General features: G+C 31.0%; 1 protein-coding gene across 1 annotated transcript; it reads right to left on the bottom strand.

Annotated features, from left to right (window-relative positions):
• Positions 1-7,290: 7,290 nt before the first annotated feature.
• Positions 7,291-19,641, bottom strand: LOC133195872 (MAP kinase-activated protein kinase 2-like). The gene is made up of 10 exons (XM_061331841.1): positions 19,372-19,641; positions 17,352-17,491; positions 16,798-16,862; positions 14,653-14,732; positions 13,289-13,415; positions 10,989-11,064; positions 9,065-9,189; positions 8,617-8,702; positions 8,062-8,142; positions 7,291-7,729 (listed from the first exon to the last, which is right to left on the bottom strand). The coding sequence occupies exons 1-10, from the start codon at positions 19,522-19,524 to the stop codon at positions 7,595-7,597; spliced, it is 1,068 nt and encodes a 355-aa protein (XP_061187825.1). The 5' UTR covers positions 19,525-19,641; the 3' UTR covers positions 7,291-7,594.
• Between the last annotated feature and the right edge of the window lie 576 nt (positions 19,642-20,217).

Genomic DNA, 20,217 nt, shown 5'->3' with positions numbered 1-20,217 from the left:
TGCGTTCGTAAACATTAATATTAATGACACAGACAGACAGAACTTAAAAATATTTCAAATAAATAACTGGGTGTGAATTTAATAATTCATGTGTTCTGAACTTTAAGGGGTATTGAGAATTGAATGTTTATTGATCCTGCTTACATTAATCGAATGGACACTTTGCATTTCACTTACGACAAATATGATTTGAAACATTATTATAATTGCAATTTTGTATCTTCATATTGACACTACCGAATATTTAAAAAAAAGCATGGATCGCAAGACATGTTTAACTTTGGCAAAAAGTTTTTCTATAGAAATATTAGACAATATTTGATCTATTATTCCTGATATGGATGTATGGGTGATTTCCGGCATCTACCATTTTGATATATTGTAAACTAGTACGCGCTAAATTCTAACTTTATCATGCCTAATAAAGAAAAAGAAGATGGGTGAAGAAGGCGTGTAGAATGCCTATAGCTTTAGATACATGTATGTAAAAATCATATTCAGTTTGTGAATTTAGTATTTAGAGTAAAGTTCTCAATATTGAAATTTATAAAATTATGATTAAAAAAATTTTCTGAGGAAAATTTTCTCGGCAAAAATTATTCTGTTATTAAAGAAATATGTGGTATTCGTGGGGTTCGAACCCTAGCAATAAAAATCCTGAGTATCATGTTCCTTTGAGACTAACTATGCTACACATCTTCTGATGAATAGTGGCATTTAAATCATGTTTGTGATATGACCCTTGATTAAATGGACCGAGTATTTTTTCGAAAAGATGCGAATGTTTTGTCATAAAAGTGCATTTTAAAGGTATAGGGGTCATTGCTCCATGTTTTTGTTAACCAACAAATCTATATTTTTAAACAAACTTTGAGGATAAACTTTCGAAAAAATGGAGCGAAGACCCACTTATGCCGAAAAATCGTGTTATAGTATGAGAAAATTATCCTTTTTTGCCCTCTTTAGTGTGTTTATGCTATTTCATCGGCAAATAATTCCTGTCTTTCTGAAATTTTTTGCAAATTTTGGAGATTTTGCAAAAAGTATACTTTAATGTTAGATGAAATATCAAAGAAAATTTTGTTATACAATAGAGATTTAATTTTTCACCATGTCTGTCGCATTATAGGCACTTCGCTCACCTTGTTCGTCCATCTTCTTTCTTTCTTTATTTAACAATATTAATTAAAAATATTTACAGAATTCAATTCTGAGAATTGCAATTATACATCAATATTATGTACAACAGAATCAGTTTGTGAAACAAGTCATTAGGCTTATGTTAATCCCGCTCTCTACAAATGCAACAAGTGATAGCATGTAGATGAAAAATAATAAATAATACACCCAGAAAGAATTTTCCATATAATTGTGTATAGTCTTCCAGGATCTGGGGTCATAAAAAAATTAATTTTTACATAAACGAAAAAAATAAGCTTGTTCATGTTTACCATATCAAATACAGATTAGTTTTCCACCTAAAACAATCACCAGACCAATATTGTTATAACAAGATCATGATAATAAATAGATATCTAATTATTTGATACAAGTACACTGTACAATATTTTGCTTTCAACCAGAAAGTTCTGAAAATATTTTTTTTGGAATTCTGAAAGTTTTGTGAACCAAAATGTGTTATATCAACAGTTGGATGAGGTATTGTAAGAATTATAGTTCTTTCGCGCTCTAATAAAATTGATACAGTATATATTAAAAAGACTAATAATATCAATCAGACCATATAATCGTAATAAAAAATTACACAGGTTTCTCTGGAACAAATTAAACATGTATGTAATTTCAGAGAATTACATTCATTTCGAGATTTGTTGTGGAATTTGACCAATTCTACTTTCAACAAAAAAGTAATTATGTATACAAGATAGACAAAAATTTAAGTACATTTGAAACTCGATGGAGAAGGGTTATTTTTTGACCACCTTTGATACGGTTTACCACCCTTTCTCCTTGCATATATATAAAAAGGATGAAGCTGTCAATTCATTCTCTACCGTAACTATTCTTGCAGCTTCTAACTGCATACATTCAAATAGTCAAGTTAGTTGTCTTCTATTATATCAGTGTATACCAAGACAGGTATCATAATCTAAAAAAATAAATCTTTTATAACGTTCACTGTTCAATGAGTTAGACCCCCATCCGATTACTCTAATCTGCTTTCGACGAGGATGTTAAAATATTTCTTAAATTTGACCTGTTCTACATTATAACTAAAATAAATATGACAAGTAATTCAATGTCTAGATTTAAAATTAGAAACAGTTTATTATTTCATAAGCAGAGTCTATTCGGTCTATTGCAGTTGAGATTATTGCTTACTTTCATTTGAATATAAAGCCTTTAGCATGTTCATAACGAAGTTGTCATTATCACTTTGTTGTTTCAAACAAGGGATTTAGCATTTTTTTCTACATACTTCATTCTGGGGTTGGACATGCTGATTCTTTTTCTCAAAACTATTTCAGAGAGCTACGTGATATACATGTACTCCCTGTCATGGCGCGTCTAGCCTCGCTTTCGTATTATAGGGAAGAAATAATTATTGTATTTCAAAGATAACTGGAAAAGAGATATCTCTTTAACTTAGTAAGATATCTCTTTTTGAAAATCTTAAGAGATATCTCTCTTACTTAGAAAGATATTTCTTTTAACGTTGTTAAAGAGATATCTATCTAACTTTAAGATACTAGTATATATCTCTCTCGCTTCAAGAGATATCTCTCTAGTTTAAAAAAAAGAAATCTCTCTAAGTAAAAGAGATATCTCTCTTGTAAAAAGAGATATCTCTTTTCTTTAAAGAGATATCTCTTTTCTTTAAAGAGATATCTCTCTAGGTTATAAAGATATCTCTTTTAGTAAAAAATTTAAGATATCTTTAATTTATATAAAGAGATATCTCTATAATCTAAAGAGATATCTCTCTAAGCTATAGAGATATCTCTCTTATTGAGAGAAATTGAAAGAAAATTTTATTTTACGAATAAATAGTAGAAGGGCTTGCCAATTTTACAAGAAATTCTAGCTGCCAATGCTTGTATTGTCAAAAGGTGAAGATAACGAACAGTGATCGATCTCAAAACAAAAAAATTACAAACAATACAAATCTGTGAACAGGGCATAAAAAACGGATCACCGGAAATGGAAATTCCAGAGGTTGGATCAGGTGCCTAGGAGGAGCTAGTAATTTAAGCATCCCCTGTCGATCGGCCAACCCCCCCCCCCCCCCCCCATGTATTGATCAGGTAGAGGGAATATTCCGTAGTCAAATTAAATATAAAAACATTTAAGGCTTAACAACAACACGACCCAATGATTGATTATACTTGCTTACAAGGTCAGTATAATGACCATAGACTTTATGAAATGCCTACGAGGTTGTTGAAATCCCTGTAACATCAACTTATCTGTCAACTTACAGCCTGCATCGGTTTAAAAATTGATCTTAGAGCATTTAGTATCGAATAAGTCGGGGGATGTAAACACCATATGCAGGTGATAGCTGAATATTAATTACTATATAAATAAGAAAAGTTGACGATGGAAAAGCTGAAGTCATACAATTTAGTTGTTAGTTGGCCCTCATTGTCTATAGTCAGTAAAACATCCAAATATGAAACATATGTGGCAGACTTATTTCGAGTTCACTGGGATATATCGAGTCGACATATGAATGGAAGTAACTATATTGTTAATTGCATGATAACATATCGTCGATACATCTGAAGTCGAGTTGAAGGCCACAGCAAGTGTTTTCTTCTTCCTATGTAGAAGTTTCCGAATAAATTCTGCTTCGTAGGAATAAATAAACAGGTCGGCTAACAAAGGAGCACAATTAATACCCTACGAAATTCCAACAGTTTGTTGGATGACCTGGTCTCCAAAGATAAAATAAATGTTGTCAATTAGGAACTCCAGCATGCTTTTAATATCAACTTCAGACTACTTGTGTATAGAATTAGAGTGACTTTTAACGAGGTAATTTTGTTGATAACCAATCACAAGCTATGAAAAATTCTGTGTTCTATTTTTATTGAAGAAGCAGTTGTCTACGATATCAAAAAGCTTAGTTCTTGATTTATCTTGAGGAATGGTTGTATAAAGTGTAGGAAGTCGTACGTTTAATGTTATTGACTTTTGAAAAATTTTGCGATTTTTTAAATTTTCTAAAAGCTCTTCAGAGTTTTGGAGAATCCACATTTTATTTACACCACTTTTAGGATATGCTGTCACACAGTACGTCTAAAGTTTCTCCTTTATATCGGGTAAGTTCATAGTACATTTCAAAACTACAGGAAATAAAAATCCATTCATTACTAGTATCAGTCTGTTTGCTGTACAAGACACATCTTGATTTTTAAAAAAATTCTGAAAAATCTATGTCTTTTTCAAATAAAATATGTTATATTTCCATTATCTGTTCTTTTCTTGTGCAATTGAAAGTATAAGTTCACACATTCTATAATTTAAAACAATGGCATGACTGTGTTCTGTACGCATATATATGTGTTCTGTATGCATATACCGTTGTTTCTTTCCTCTCTTGAAGGGGAAAAAAGAAATTCAAACAGTAGAAGTCATCAATTTTATTTTTTTACTGTTTTCAGAAATGGACTATTACAATTCACAGTTATCATCGTTATTCTCAGTTGTTGAATTCTCAATGTATTTAGAGCCTAACTGTTTACTTGTCAAATCCCTACAGGTAGCAATTCATTCCATCTGTTCAAGAACAATAACAAAGTTTCTATGAAGTATCAATTTTAAAATTAAAAAAAAAAAAACTTCAAATGCAATAAACAAAACAAGAAGATGTACATATCACCCAGTGTACATATGTCAATTTCTGTGTGTTGTTACGATGTGTGAAATATGACACTGAACAGAACATGAAAATTAACACAACAAGAAATGTTAAATGTTTTGAAAGAGTTGATACCAGTACACATATAAATCTGACATATTTACAATAAGATGGACTATGGACCATAAATGATGAAATTAATGATTTTCATATGATTTGTTCTATTTGAGTGGTAAACCTCTGATTAATTACTGGTGTATACACTATAATTTTTTTTAAATAGTGGAAATGATGCCATTTTCAACACATCAAAAATACCTAAAAAATAATAGACATTTTGTACACTTGCTTCAATAGAAGAAACTCAATAAACACACTGATTGCATTTGCATTCCCATTTAGTAATTCAAAATGCATCTTATAACATTGTTACCTGTCTTTATGTTAATAAAGGAAAAATTTTACATGTATATCAGTAAAACTCTGGAAAAACAAATTCTCATGTTCAGAATACTGTAAATTAAAACAAGATTATAAGATACCTGATGCTTAATAGACTTTCTCTGCATAGATTTAGGTATAGGTTTAAACTGAAACACATGTGAACCAAGAAATAACTAAACTTTCAAAGAACTTAATATATCAATGTTAACATAATTACATGCAGGACAAATTCAAATTTTGAACAATAGACATGTGTATATATACTAATCCCTGCTCCCTCTGTTACACAAACTATTGTCATAGTTGGATTAACCAGGTAAGAGATATATGTACATGAAGATACTTCACTGCACAAAATACCTTTAAGAAAAGTGAAGATTAAAATTCTGAAAGACTGAATTCATATTTTCATCTTTTTGTACACAATTTCTACAACCCCACATAGATGCTATGAAGGGGGCAGCAAAGTTTTATTTTGCTTTACTGAAGAAATTCAAAAATCTTATCTTAAAATGGCAATTCAGAGTATCTATATTAAATTTTCATTTTGAACTGAGAGCACACATTTACACAGATCCTTTTTTTCAGTGTAAAATCTGAATAATATCTTTTTAAAAAAAGGATGTGTTACTTTCAAGAAAAAATGTTCATTGTTTAATAATGTGTTTTAAAGGAGAAAATTTGTTAGAATAACACGCTGGTTTTGATCCTTTTCAAAAAGAACTGCCATTTTAGAGTTGTATCCAGCAATATCATTGATGCAATAAAATAAGAAAGGGGTTAAAAACTCCCTCCTCACAAAAATTTAATCTAACGAATAACAACTTTCTAGCAAAATATGGGAAAGAAACAAATGAAATTCAAGGAAAGTCAGTAATATGAGGACAGAATTTAAAACAAAATCTTTCCAAGATGAAAATTCTATAACTGTATAAAGGAAACACAGCAATCTATCGTATTTTATCTTTCTCCAGGAGAGGGACATTTCTATGTGATTCAATGACTGATTTTTTTTTGTTCATGTTTAATTATTATAACATATAATTATTATTTTAAGTTTTGTACATATATAAATACAGAGTACAAACTTAATGTACATCTACTTTTTGAAATAAAATGAAATAATATGAATGACTTTTTTTATTTATTTCATTAACAGTAAAGAAACTAGCATGGAAAAAAAAACATTTCAAGAGAAGGCACTTTTGAAAGAAGATGGAGAAAAGAAAAAAAAACAAGCACTAATGAAATCATTCATACATAATATCTACATTTTCTCATATCCTCTTAGAAGCATTCCCACTAAGGGTATACACTATAATTTTACAAAATGAGACTTTAATGATTGAAAATCATATGAAATAAAAAACACAACACAATGGTAAAATTGAACATACACATACATGTATATACTTAGAATCTTCACAATATTCATATAAACAAATATTGGACAACAAAAAGCGACATTAAAAAATCAGCAAAAATTTATAACAAAAGTAAACCAAGGTCTCTTCTATGATGTACACAGATACATACGCTTGTGGAATTTACTTGACCACAAATGGGCAAAATCTGATATGACCAATAAATCTTAATTGTCCACCAGTTGTTCCAGCTTACTGCTTAATACATGCATCGCATGTTTTACATGTACAATCATAAGTTGGGAGGGAGGGGGGGGGGGGGGGGGGGGGGGAGGATCCTCTATAAATAGGGAAAGTTTGAAGAAATTGTATATTAATAATCAACATAGAGTTGCTTGCAACTACCTATAAACATATTGTATCACAATATGGTATACATTTACTTTTTCTTATAGAAAACTAGAATAAAAAAATGCATGAAAATCAGTCTACCTTTAATTACTGAATTCATGTTCTTCTCAGCAAGATAAACACAAATTAAATTTTCATTGATTGTTTTAATATAGAAATTGAGCAGTAGAATAGATACCGGTTTACTCTGAACATCAGCAAGCAATTAATCCAGCTTGCCTGAAAATCATCTTATCTTTCATGTGAGTGTGTTTTTTTTATCCTCTGAAAAAAGGAATATTAAAGACACTGCACATGAAAATGACCCTTAAATTCATTGTTGAAAATGTGCACTTGGGATAGTAATGGTGGGATTGAATTCAACTTGAAGATCAAAGCAAGAAAACTAAATAAACAGGTATTATCCTCCTGAACAAAATCTGAAATGCATTCAAAAACATGTGAGTTAACATAAATGGAATGTCTCCTGGGTCAATTTATAGTCACATGATCAGAGGTGATTAACCAATCAGATGAGTTGTATTTCTTTGCTGCTAATCTATGGTTTGAACTACATGGGTTGGTCCCCTTCTTGTCTTTGCTGCCTGCGTTTTTTCAGTATTGGATTATCTGAGTCCTCTAGATTCTTGATCTGACACTGTTCATAGTCCACTCGCATTGTTGCTAGTGCATTTGTCATCTCCTCCTAAAATACCATACGAAAAATATGTGTTCTTCAAAATATGTCAAAGTTCAAGCCTCATTTTAAAATTGCTAATCTTTTAAAATTTCTAGCCACTTTACTGAAACCTATTTTACAACCCCCAAATCAATCAGAATGCATCATTATAACCCCCCCCCCCCCCCCACACACACACACACACACACATACACACACACAATTTCCTCTTTCTTTTTCATTCACTTTCTTTCAACTATTCAAATATGTAAAGAAAAATTTGTGGGACAGAAACTTTACAATTCCTAAGAAAGTCTGATATATAGGAAAACTTCAAGTATAACGCAGGAAATATTTACCTGGACGTCTAGCCACATATCCTTGTCTTCCTGTAGAATTTTAGCCGAAAACAAAGGAGTAGCAGGAACTTCTGTGTTGTCCTTTAAAAGGAAAGTTTTAAATAAATATATAAGTTTAGGCAGTTAATACAATTTTTTTATAGTCATTCAAAATATTTTAAAAGTCTTAATAGTAGAAACTATTGTCATTTAATAAAATTTTCAAAGATTTTGCAATTCATGTTATTGAACCTAACATACTTTTATTCCTGAAAGAGTTGCAAATAATTCATAGTAATAATTACCCACTATTACTATGGGTCCTGCAATGTACTGTTAAAGTACTTATTTTACTGTTTTTATATGCATGTCTTAAGTGTAACTGTTAGCTCATCAATTCTTGTACACTAATACCAGTATGATTTCATATCAATGTAATACATGTAAATGAAATTCTGAAAGGGTAAACTCATGTTTGTTCCAGTCCATGGGCTACATTTACAGTAAAACAGAGTATATTGCTGTGATTTACTAATTTCATAGATTATGTGATTCTTATTTACAATAAGTACTTACAGCAACCCATTTGTTTCTCATCACATCTTCTATGGACAACCTTTCCTCTGGTACTGTCTTAAGTAGACCTCGTATTAAATCTTTTGCTGTAAATATTATAAAAGTACATGCATTAGAATAGCATAAAGATTAAAAGACTGAAACTATAAAAACTTTATTTATAATGAAAGCAATGCTTCATTGAAATCAATTCATCAAATGTCCAGCAACAAGCATTACTGTAGTAATTTTTTATGAAATATTTGCTTAAATTCTTAATTCTTCTTTTAATCATAATTTTCCTAAAATTCTTCATAACTACCCTGGCTAATCAACTTAATCTAAAAATATTGGCAGAGGGAAATATACAAGGGTGAACAATTTCAAGTCTACCACATTTCTTATGCACATATAAAATTTCATTTCATTGATTATTAAATCATTGCCGCTTTAATCATTATCATCATACCGTCTTTTGATACTTTGCTCCACTCGGGATTCGGAAATTCGTACTGTCCATTCCTTATTCTTTTCTTCATTCCAGGTGAAATAGCTGCCCCATGATTACTGTAGAATGGTGGATAACCACACAATCTATAAGGAAAAGAGCATAAAACAAAAGATCAAAAAAGGCAATTTTCAGAATGTAAAAAAAAAATCAAGCATAATTACATGACATTGTACTATTGAAGGATCCAAATTTGAATGGAAAATTATATACTTGTAGCATTAATTAATACAGATATGATTTTTTTTCACCATACTTATGCATTTTTCACAGATTGCTGAATCAAGCACAAACAAGAAGTCTGTGAGCCAATGCTCACTAATAATACCCCCGCTCTGATGTGAATACACAAGTTCGGTTATGGACAAACACAGTGATAATCAGGAAATTGAAATCGGATTTGTAAAAACTGAATCCCAACATATGGCATGCCTAAAAAAAGATTGTGCTAAAATTTCAAGCATCTGCGATGAGTAGTTGCTGAGAAAACTACAACTAAAATTTGCTACGTATGGTACGGACAGACGCATGGATAAACAGGAAGTTGACATCAGATTTGTTCCAAAAATGAATCCCATTATATGGCAAGGCTTAACAAAGATTGTGCTAAAATTTCAAGCATCTGCAATGAGTAGTTGCTGAGAAAACTACGACCAAAATTTGTTATGTATAATACAGACAGACGCACGGATAAATAGGAAGTTAACATCGGATTTGTACAAAAATGAATCCCACCATATGGCATGCCTAAACAAAGAGTGTGTTAAAATTTCAAGCATCTGCAATGAGTAGTTGCTGAGAAAACTACGACCAAAATTTGTTATGTATAATACAGACCGACGCACGGATAAACAGGAAGTTAACATCGGATTTGTACAAAAATGAATCCCACCATATGGCATGCCTAAACAAAGAGTGTGTTAAAATTTCAAGCACCTGTGATGAGTAGTTGCTGAGAAAATTGCGACCAAAGTTTGTTATGTGTGGTACGGACAGACGCCCGGATAAACAGGAAGTTGACATCGGATTCGTACAAAAATGAATCCCACCATATGGCATGCCTAAACAAAGATTGTGCTAAAATTTCAAGCATCTGCGATGAGTAGTTGCTGAGAAAACCACGACCAAAGTTTGTTATGTGTGGTATGGACAGACGCACGGATAAACAGGAAGTTGACATCGGATTAGTACAAAAATGAATCCCACCATATGGCATGCCTAAACAAAGATTGTGCTAAAATTTCAAGCATCTGCGATGAGTAGTTGCTGAGAAAACCACGACCAAAGTTTGTTATGTGTGGTACGGACAGACGCACGAATAAACAGAAGTTGACATCGGATTCGTACAAAAATGAATCCCACCATATGGCATGCCTAAAGAAAGATTGTGCTAAAATTTCAAGCATTTGCAATGAGTAGTTGCTGAGAAAACCACGACCAAATTTTTTTATGTATGGAACGGACAGACGCACGGATAAACAGGAAGTTGACATCGGATTCGTACAAAAATGAATCCCACCATATGGCATGCCTAAACAAAGATTGTGCTAAAATTTCAAACATCTGCAATGAGTAGTTCCTGAGAAAACTGTGACCAAAATTTGTTACGGACAGACAGACAGACAGACAGACAGACACACAAGGGTAAAACAGTATACCCCCCTCTCCTTCGGAGCGGGGGTATAAAAAGTTGAAAATACTAGATGAAGCCTTTGGCATGAGGTTCCTTATTGAATTTCAACATGTTCTAAGTCAGTATTACCAAACCAACACAAACTCTAGTGAATTTTATGTGATGAATTCAAGAAATAACCAAAGATTTAGAAAAAATCTAGTACATGTATTTACAATATTAACTCTTTTTTTGGGTAAAGAATATACTTACAAAATATACATAATAACACCTAGAGACCACATATCACAGGATTTGTCGTATTTTTCTGGACCCAAAACCTCAGGTGCTACAAAATAAACAAGAAAAATCATTATTACCATGTACTATTATCTATTATAGAGAACTGACAAGTCAAGGTTAGGTAGAATACAATTTAAAGAGTGGCTAGGGGATCATTATTATTATGTATCTAGATAACTAACTAGTCATCAACATAATCAAAGGGTAGTTAGGGGATAGGATTGTGATTAAAAATCTTGTTATTCTCAGGTTTCTTTTCCACTACTTTCATTATCATTATTGCCTTTCTTTCTACTTATCAATTATGTGCATGCAATTCCTTGGAAGAGATATATGTTAAAAGATAATATGATGCCTCTGTGGCACAACTCACTAACTACACATATCAATAATTAGCATCGGTCTTTTTATACAAAAGAGTACAACAACCCTGATATTTACATAGCTAGGGTGAACTTTCACGGTTTTAACATGTTTAATCACTGTTAATGATAGTTTTCTTTAATATATTCTATTAATTAAATGTGTACTTTATTTCACCCACACATTATATAAAAAGTGAGCACTTAGCAAAAGAAGGCATTTTACAGGGAGTCACAGACAACCTTAAACTTTCAAACAGATGTTACTTGCAGGCAGATGTTTTAATGAATCTTAATGTGGAGATAAAGTTCTGACTCTTTAACAGCTGGCAAGATAATGAACATTAATGGACTCTTTAGAATTTATCATCCACAGTCAGTCAAAAATTTTCTGAACAGATCTGGCTTTGCTAATTTATTCTTCCAGAGAATATTTTATTAGTTATTTTTGCCCTTGCACACTTCTTCACAATTTTATACTATTTTTAAATTCACTCAGACACAGTTTAATGTAACTATCTTTTTATTCACCTGGTTCTAAATTTGTCCAACTGTAATGAGGGCAAAAGTGGTTGTATGTTCGTTCGCCCTAAAACGTGTTCGCCCTTGACGCCGTTCGCCCTAACTCTCGTTCACCCAGAGTCCGTTCGCTCTAAAACTCGTTTGCCCAAAGTCCGTTCGCCCATAATATGTTTAGTCGGTTAAATTTTCGCAATTTCTTTGATTTTATGAATTTTTTTTAAAGTGTAATTTATTTTACTTGAACATTCAATATACAGTGTAGATAAACATGATAAAGAAAAAAATCTGTTAAATAATCGATGTGATACTTGTCGATTTATAAGCAATGTTATACAACTAACATCATTAAATTGAGAATAAAAGATTCGTCAAAAAGAAAAAAAAAACCTTTTATTCAGAGGTTGCTTATCTCCAATTAAAATAACCTATATATACATAATTAACGTCAATCTCAATTTCATTAATTGTTTTCTAGACATACATGTTATACGAACCTTAAAAAAAAAAACAAAGGAAGAAAGTGTTCCCTAATTTACGGTAAGTACTAAATTAACAGCAATATTAAACGTTTACGATTAAGTCTTTGATAAACATTAAAATCGGGAAAAAAATGTCAATACTAAGGGAAGTGAAATATGCTTATTAGATCTTTTAAGTAAAAAAAGAAAAAGTCTTAAAATTCAACGATAATGTTGACATAAATTATATAGGATAGGGCGATCGAGATATATGGCAAACAGGGTATAGTGCGAATAAGAATTATGGCGAACGGACCTTGCGCGAACGGACTCATGCGAACAGGTAGATAGGGCGAACGGACCCGATACCGGCAAAAGTAGAAAAAGTAAAACGGGCAAAAATTTCCCTGTTTATAGTGCCCCCACCCAAGCCCCCATCTGGATAAAAAAAAATAAATAAATCAAAGTTGGTTTTAAATGTGTCTTAACATCTTTCGAAACAACAGAACAAATTTAAACATCAGAGTATAATGAAAAATATGAAAAACCTAAACATTAAGCAAAATATAACAGATAATTGGACATACACACAGAGTCTTTCCTCTAGGATACCTGTGAGGTCCTAACCAAATTATCATCTGTATATATATACATAATAATTTTATCATAGCTTGGAAAAAATGTATGAAATAATAATGGAATATAACAACAAATTACTTTAAACATTTATATACTGCTGAGTCTACTGATTTACAATGACACATGGCTTTATGCAGACAGAAAACTTTAAAGTAAGCTCTTTTGAAAGTGCCATTTTGAAAGCAGAATACTAAAATCTCTTTCAAGGAAATTCAGATGCACAATAAGTTTCATGTCTTTGACCAGATAAATTATCCTTGTTAAGTTTGAATGTAAGGTGACAACCTACCCACATAATATGGTGTGTAACAGGGGGTCTGTAGACTTTTTATTGAATGAATCTCTTTGGCAAACCCAAAGTCAGTCAGTTTCAGCACACCTCCTGCTCCCTTCTTTGTATACAGAAGATTTTCTGGCTGTAAGATGAAAATAATAATTACTAATCACTTGATCATTTAAAATTATATAAATTCGGGGTTTTTTCTTGAGTTTTTATTCTGGAAAAACCAACAAAATTTGAATTTCTTACAACTGGGAAGTAAGAACAGTGAAGGAAGAAATTTGGAAAACAAATGTGAACATTTGATTACCTATTACACTAAAAAAAAACCCTCAAGACTATACATGTACTGCATAAGCAACAAATTCAACAAAATTTAATGCACTTTCCTTCCTTAAGGTTTATCAACCCTCTGATCACTCATGTAAAATTTTCCTTCAATGATGAATAAAATCTTATGACTTTTGAAAGAAATCTAGAATATTATTGAAATGCAAATTATTTCAGCATAAACGGTGGTGAAAATTTGACAGAAATTCTCTTTTAACTAAATATTTTTACAAGGGAAGGATAGTAATTCATCCCAGTGAGAGTTGTCTATCTTGTCAGAGGGTCAATAACCTTAAAGGGGCATGGACACGCTTGCATTGCTGTTCTGTTTATAATTTTGAATTCTACTTTATTTCAAAAACAGCTTTAGTTTAGTGGTTTGAACTTACATTAAAATTCTTAATACTCAATGACAATGACATTCTTCATAACCTTTCACCTGTGTTTTTATTTTGTTGTTATTTTCTACATTTTACTGAGTGTGTTCAATTTGCTGACATTACTCACATCATTGACCACAAACTTACATCACTGTTTGGTTGGATTTGCCTTCTTGCTTTTCTTTTTTGACTTTTCTTAATTATAATTTTTTAATATCTTTCATTAATTATTATCCTTCGATTTTCTACTTTTTTTGGAATAAGGAGGAAGTTTATGAAACTGCAAGGATTTAAGACAATCAAACAGGCTGAAAATCAAAGTTTTGATGATTTTCTGATTAAAAAAAAAAGTTTCCAAACTGGTTCTATAATGATTAATATATCAGTCTGAAATGCTCTTGCAATGTGTAAGTCATGAAATTCTACAAATAAACTTTAAATCTGTGTCCATGCCCTTTATAAATTAATGCCCTTTATAAATTAATTTTCCAAGGGACAGAGTGACAATTTTCTCCACTGATAAACAAAACTTAAATCTTGTAATAATTAATAATATACACTCGGGTAATCCAGATACTTCATTATTCCGGACAATTCGGAATGGAACATAAGAGTTTAGTAGAGGCGTGACTTTACAAGAGTTTTTCCTAATGTTGATATTACCTTTAGGTCCCTGTGGGCAATGTTGACAGAGTGAAGGAAGTGAATGGCTTTGGCAATGTCTGTGATGATTGCTGCTGCCTCTGTTAAAAAAAAGATTTCAAAACAGAATTGAACATATGGATGAACTGTCTTATGTTTCTTATGATCATTTAATTTTTTTTCAAAGCATATTGTCTTTGTGCACTTTAGAACTAGTCACAAACATGTAGGTGCATAATGATCCAATAAGTTTGAATGATTGTACAAGTGCTCAAACAAATCTGATCTGTAATTGCTTTATGTTTTTGCTCAGGAAAAAAAATCCATATTAATTATGTATTATTTCATGACCTTGATATTAGGCTAGATTTTCAAGGTCTTTACAACTAATGATGAAATGTACTTAAAGAACTTTTAATTCTTTTCACACCTGTCAATATTTTAAATTCTATTTCATGAAGAAATACATACTTTAGCAAATGCATGACAATCTAAAAAAAAATGTAATGACTTATTTACTTAACTGCACTTTACATTCATGATACTTCATATAAATGTGATATTTTTTAAAACTGAATTGCTCTTTATGAGTATATGCATATTAGTTAATATAAAATCAGTATGATTATTTCAAACTGAACAGCACTTTATATACATGATAATTAATATAAATGTGTTAATTTTTAAACGTGACTGCACTTTATAAATTCTTCTTCCGAAATGAAGGTTTTACATGTATATCTTGTGATAATTAAGTTACATAATAGTGCAGTAATTATCTCTATCATCACACAAGACTCTCCTATATTTTTTGTTTCAAACATTATATAAATGGATGTTTTCTTTAACTTGGGGCCTTTTTTTGGTTGGTCTCAGGACCAAACTTTTCCTCTCTCCCTCTTGCAATCATTTAACAGGTATATTTTATTTCTAAATTCTTTTTCACAAACTTAAGTATTTACTTTATACATGTATTATTTTATTCCATGCCATTTACAATAATAAATGATAAACCTTCCTCATCTTCTCTTTTTATTTGAAGTTTTGGTAGACATACTCAGAGAAATGAACCTGAGTTAATGAAGGATTTACTCTTTCCTTATACTTTAATATAAATTTAATGCTTATTTATTGGGGAAAACCTTTATTAAAGGTTATCAATTTAATTAATGGCTGAGTATTCTGTTCATTGGGAAAACCCTTCATTAAAGGTTATCAGTTTTATTTCTGAGGTAGACATTTCCTCTTTGATCATTTTCTGCGACAAAAGCACAACTGAACTTAGTTGTGTTTTGTAGTGAACTACATCTCTTCATGTATATATAATGACTTCTGGATATTCCATCTTGTACAATGACACAAACATCTACATGTACTGAAAACATGTAATTTTTATATGATAAATGCAGTATTTCCTTAAAATGTTAAAATGTTATTGTCTTGTTTCATTTATACTCATGGAAAATAAAATGTAAATAATTATCATCTGTATCAACAGGTTGTTTTGAAGGTGCAAATATTGCAACCTTACAGAAAATGACTTTATTCACACGTTTCCCTGCATTTAGCCCAACCTTTTTTTTTTTTTGAAATTACAATCTTCTCTCATTGAGATTACCTGCTATCTCATTAATAAGACTTGTATTTCAGTTCTCTTTTGGGAACCTTTAGTTACATATATAGCTTATGTATAACTTTAAGATCTGCCAAACAGTAGTTTAGCAACAGCAATCACATTTCAACAGCACTTAATCAATAATTGTTAACAACATAATGTACTGTACTAAATAAAGCAAATTTGCCTCTATATCACATTAATAATTTTTGCTAATATTTTAATTTTTTTCATAAAGATTGAGAGAAAAAAACTACTAAATTATTCTGAAAAGCCAATACATCTCTATAATGTATATTAACAATAATTTTATATGTAAAAATCATTTAATATTGATACATTAAGTAGAGATGCCAGATGGAGTACAGTCAAACCTCATTATCTCGAACTCAATGGGACTGAGAAAAAACTTTGAGATATCCAAGGATTTGAGATATTCAGGGTAAAATACTTAAAGAATAAGTGGTGGGGACTTCCAAATCAGTTTGACATATCCATGGTATTCGAGATATCAGCGTTCGAGATACCAAAGTTCAACTGTATTTTCTCACCTCTCTCTGTGAAGGCTGAGTCTGCTCGTTCTTGTATTCTGTTGAACAATTCACCTCCTTCCATACTGTTCAATTAAAAAACATTGGTGTAGATTTCATCGATATTAGAAAATTTCCAATATTTAGCAAAAATTTGCACCTATACATCATTTGGGAACAGGTACAAAAAAAAAAAAAAATAAATAAATTATGCTCACTATCATAATGATGAAAAAATAAATAATAATATGCATAATTGCTATTTAAATGTACACAATCTTCTACAAAGGTCAAATGTTATCACTACCTAAATTAATTTGAACGTTCAGAATTATATCTGGTTAAAGTAAACTCATGATAATTTTTCAGCATTTTATAACGTACATTACAGACAGATTGAATAATGTCTTTACCCTAGCTCTTTAAAAATATACACAAAAATTTACATAGATTTTTAAAAAGTTGTACAATTCTCATATCAAAAGTCTCATCTTTCTTTATATATGTCATACACATAGTTTAAATATAAATAGACACCAAGACCAACATTAAAATTAAAACTACAATATACCAACCATTCCATTACAACCAAGAGACATTTCTGTCCACTGTAAACATTCTCATACACGTCTAGTATGGCCACAATGTGACGACATCCTGAAGCCCTCCAATGAAGGTCTACTTCTCGCCGTGCTTTTGGTATATCCCGTAAAACCTACAATTATATTTGATCCCTGTGAACCTCAAAATTATGTGCCTTGATTTCATAATTCTAATTTTTCAGAGTGATTTTATTGATTCATTAATTAATTTAAAAGCTTTAAGCATCATGATTGTTGATTGTAGCCAGTAGTCCTTGAAGAGACTGCACATGTAACTTTACACATGCTGCTACATGTATAACTAAATTTTGGAATCATACTTATCAATCTTTCAGTCAAATTATGGTCAATGCAAAACTAATTCATGTAACAAGTGTAAGCCATCAATATTTGGCTTAAATTTGGGATGAATATTCTTATTATGTGCAATATCAAAGCTTATTATGCAGTGTTCGCGAAAAAAAAAATATTTTAACACCAGACATTCGGACCGACAGTCTGATGCATTTCACAGGACCAAATCAATTTTTACCGGAGCAAAACTTTTCATCAACAAGGGCATTTATTTTTATTAGTTGTTTTCCACGACTCAAAAATTTAGATTGATCGAGTCAATTGCGTCATTTGAGTTATGGATTGGTTACCTATTGCTGTTTTTTTTTTCGTAAACAAGGCAAACAATAATATACAAAAAAGAAACAAAATAAATTAGCAATGTAAAATATATCATTTATTCAGTTATATTACCTGAGACTCTTTGTAAACAGTGTTTTGTTTATCAGTTATCTACATATACGCTGCCATTTCTACTTTCATTTTTGTACAACCCATATTAAAATTTTTATACAATTTACTATAAATGAAATAAATCAGAAATGGACACTTAAATAAACAAATAATATTGTTTAATAGTACTGTAGATTTGGTGCAATCATTTCTATAAAATATTCGAATGAAAGAAAAACTGTTTGATTTATGTATCTTTATAGCCATCGGGAGAAAATGCCCATTTCTGAACTCAAGATCAGTGGTCCCTTGAACTTCCAAGTTTACAATAGTCGCCTGTTACAGTATTTTATGGACAACTAATTTAAATAAAAAGAAAAAAAACCCACAAATCTTAATTCAGAGAACTTGGACATTTGGACCGAGTATTTTAACTTCATCATCGGACCAAATAGATTTTCATCAGATTTATCCGACAGACCGGTGCTTTTGGGATAGATTGTACTATGGGTATTTAATATATGTTTATAGCAGCATTCACATGTCAAGAGTTTGTGAAATCATGTTACATTCTGTAAGAATCATAATTTTGATTTTGAAAATGCCTGACACTATATTTAGGAAGTGCAATCTTCTTTAGATTTCATTTCATGATCAAAGTGTACGACTGACCGACATTCTGTGTAATATAACGAAAGCCATCAGGAATGTTGCGCAGCTACTTTTCCTGGAAACTATTTTTAGAACTCATGTCCTGTGTTTACATTCTGTGTTGACATCACATAAAATAACATGATTCTGACAGAAAGTTCACAATAAATAAACACTGAATATCAACTATACCAGCATGACAATTTCAAGAATTTAAGTAAGCACGAATGTAGTTCAGTAGTAATGGTTGGATTTTTTTTTCCTACTACATTTTTATGTGTCTCCAAGTATATCTGTCAATGTGTTATTTATATATTATGATATATATTTTTTTCAGTTAATAAAAATGATAATGACTTTTACTTATCTTTAAAATCAATAATGTAATAATATTAACTTAAGTCAACTAATAATTTAATCATATCAACTGAAGTTACTGTTACATTATATTGTTAGTTAACTTACTTGACGTAAATGGATGAGGAAGGGCAATATGACTAAATTTGGGACGGGTTTTAGATTTGATTTTAAATTCACGTCCACGTTTAACACCCCCCTTTGTCAGCTGAAGAATAGGAGATGAAATAATACACAACATTCTTATCTATCTGTTTACCTTAAGAGCACATTTCCTATTATTTATTTTGTTAAAACATTCCACCACTTTTCCATTGATACCCAAACCCAATACACTCCCCGTGATTCTGTAATCGTCACTGATGGGGTTCTTCTTGGGTTGAAGGTTCCGGGTTTGGAAATCTCCCATCATCTTCAAGAAAATATATTTCTGTTACTGTTTATTTGTCACTCGTGGATGAATTCCTAACGAAAATCTACACCGAAGATCTAGAGTAAACTAATCTGTCTGTGTGTCGCTCAAGCAATCTCTTCGGAAATGACGACAAAATTTATAAATAGAAATTTTCGTCATGAAATTCAGAACCAAATAGAGCAACCTTATGTATTCCGGTTTATATATGATATCATCAAATGACATCAAAATGCGATATATAATGATTTTTATGATTAGAATTAATTAAATTGCACCAAAAGGTTTTGAATCGATGCATATTTTAAAAATCAAATAATAATTATGTATTACAGATCAGGAAATATATATCGACGTCAAATAAGGAAGAAAAAAAAGAGGAAAACGATGACAGTGATAAATATATAGGCTATACAGGGATGTACACATACATGTTTAGCTGCTTTACATAGGTCAATACACATATTTATTAACAAGAAGTCCAAGGCCTTAACGATCACATTTGATGTTGAAGAATAATACACTGAACCCTGCAAAGGATTAATATATAGAAGTATGATAATGAGGCAAAATAAAGTGATAGGTGAAATTACATTGTTCAAAATAAGAGAGGGGGAGGGAGGGAATTACTCTGATAATTAGAAACACCAGTGCTGATTTAAATCAGATATAACTACACTCTCCCAACACAAA

This window comes from Saccostrea echinata, unplaced genomic scaffold, assembly GCF_033153115.1.
Source record: "Saccostrea echinata isolate AGI-Se365-2 ecotype Australia unplaced genomic scaffold, CSIRO_AGI_Sech_v1 ptg000029l, whole genome shotgun sequence".
Lineage (NCBI taxonomy): Eukaryota > Metazoa > Mollusca > Bivalvia > Ostreida > Ostreidae > Saccostrea > Saccostrea echinata.
Note: the sequence above shows the minus strand (reverse complement) of the source record. Positions and strands in the feature narration are given on the sequence as shown.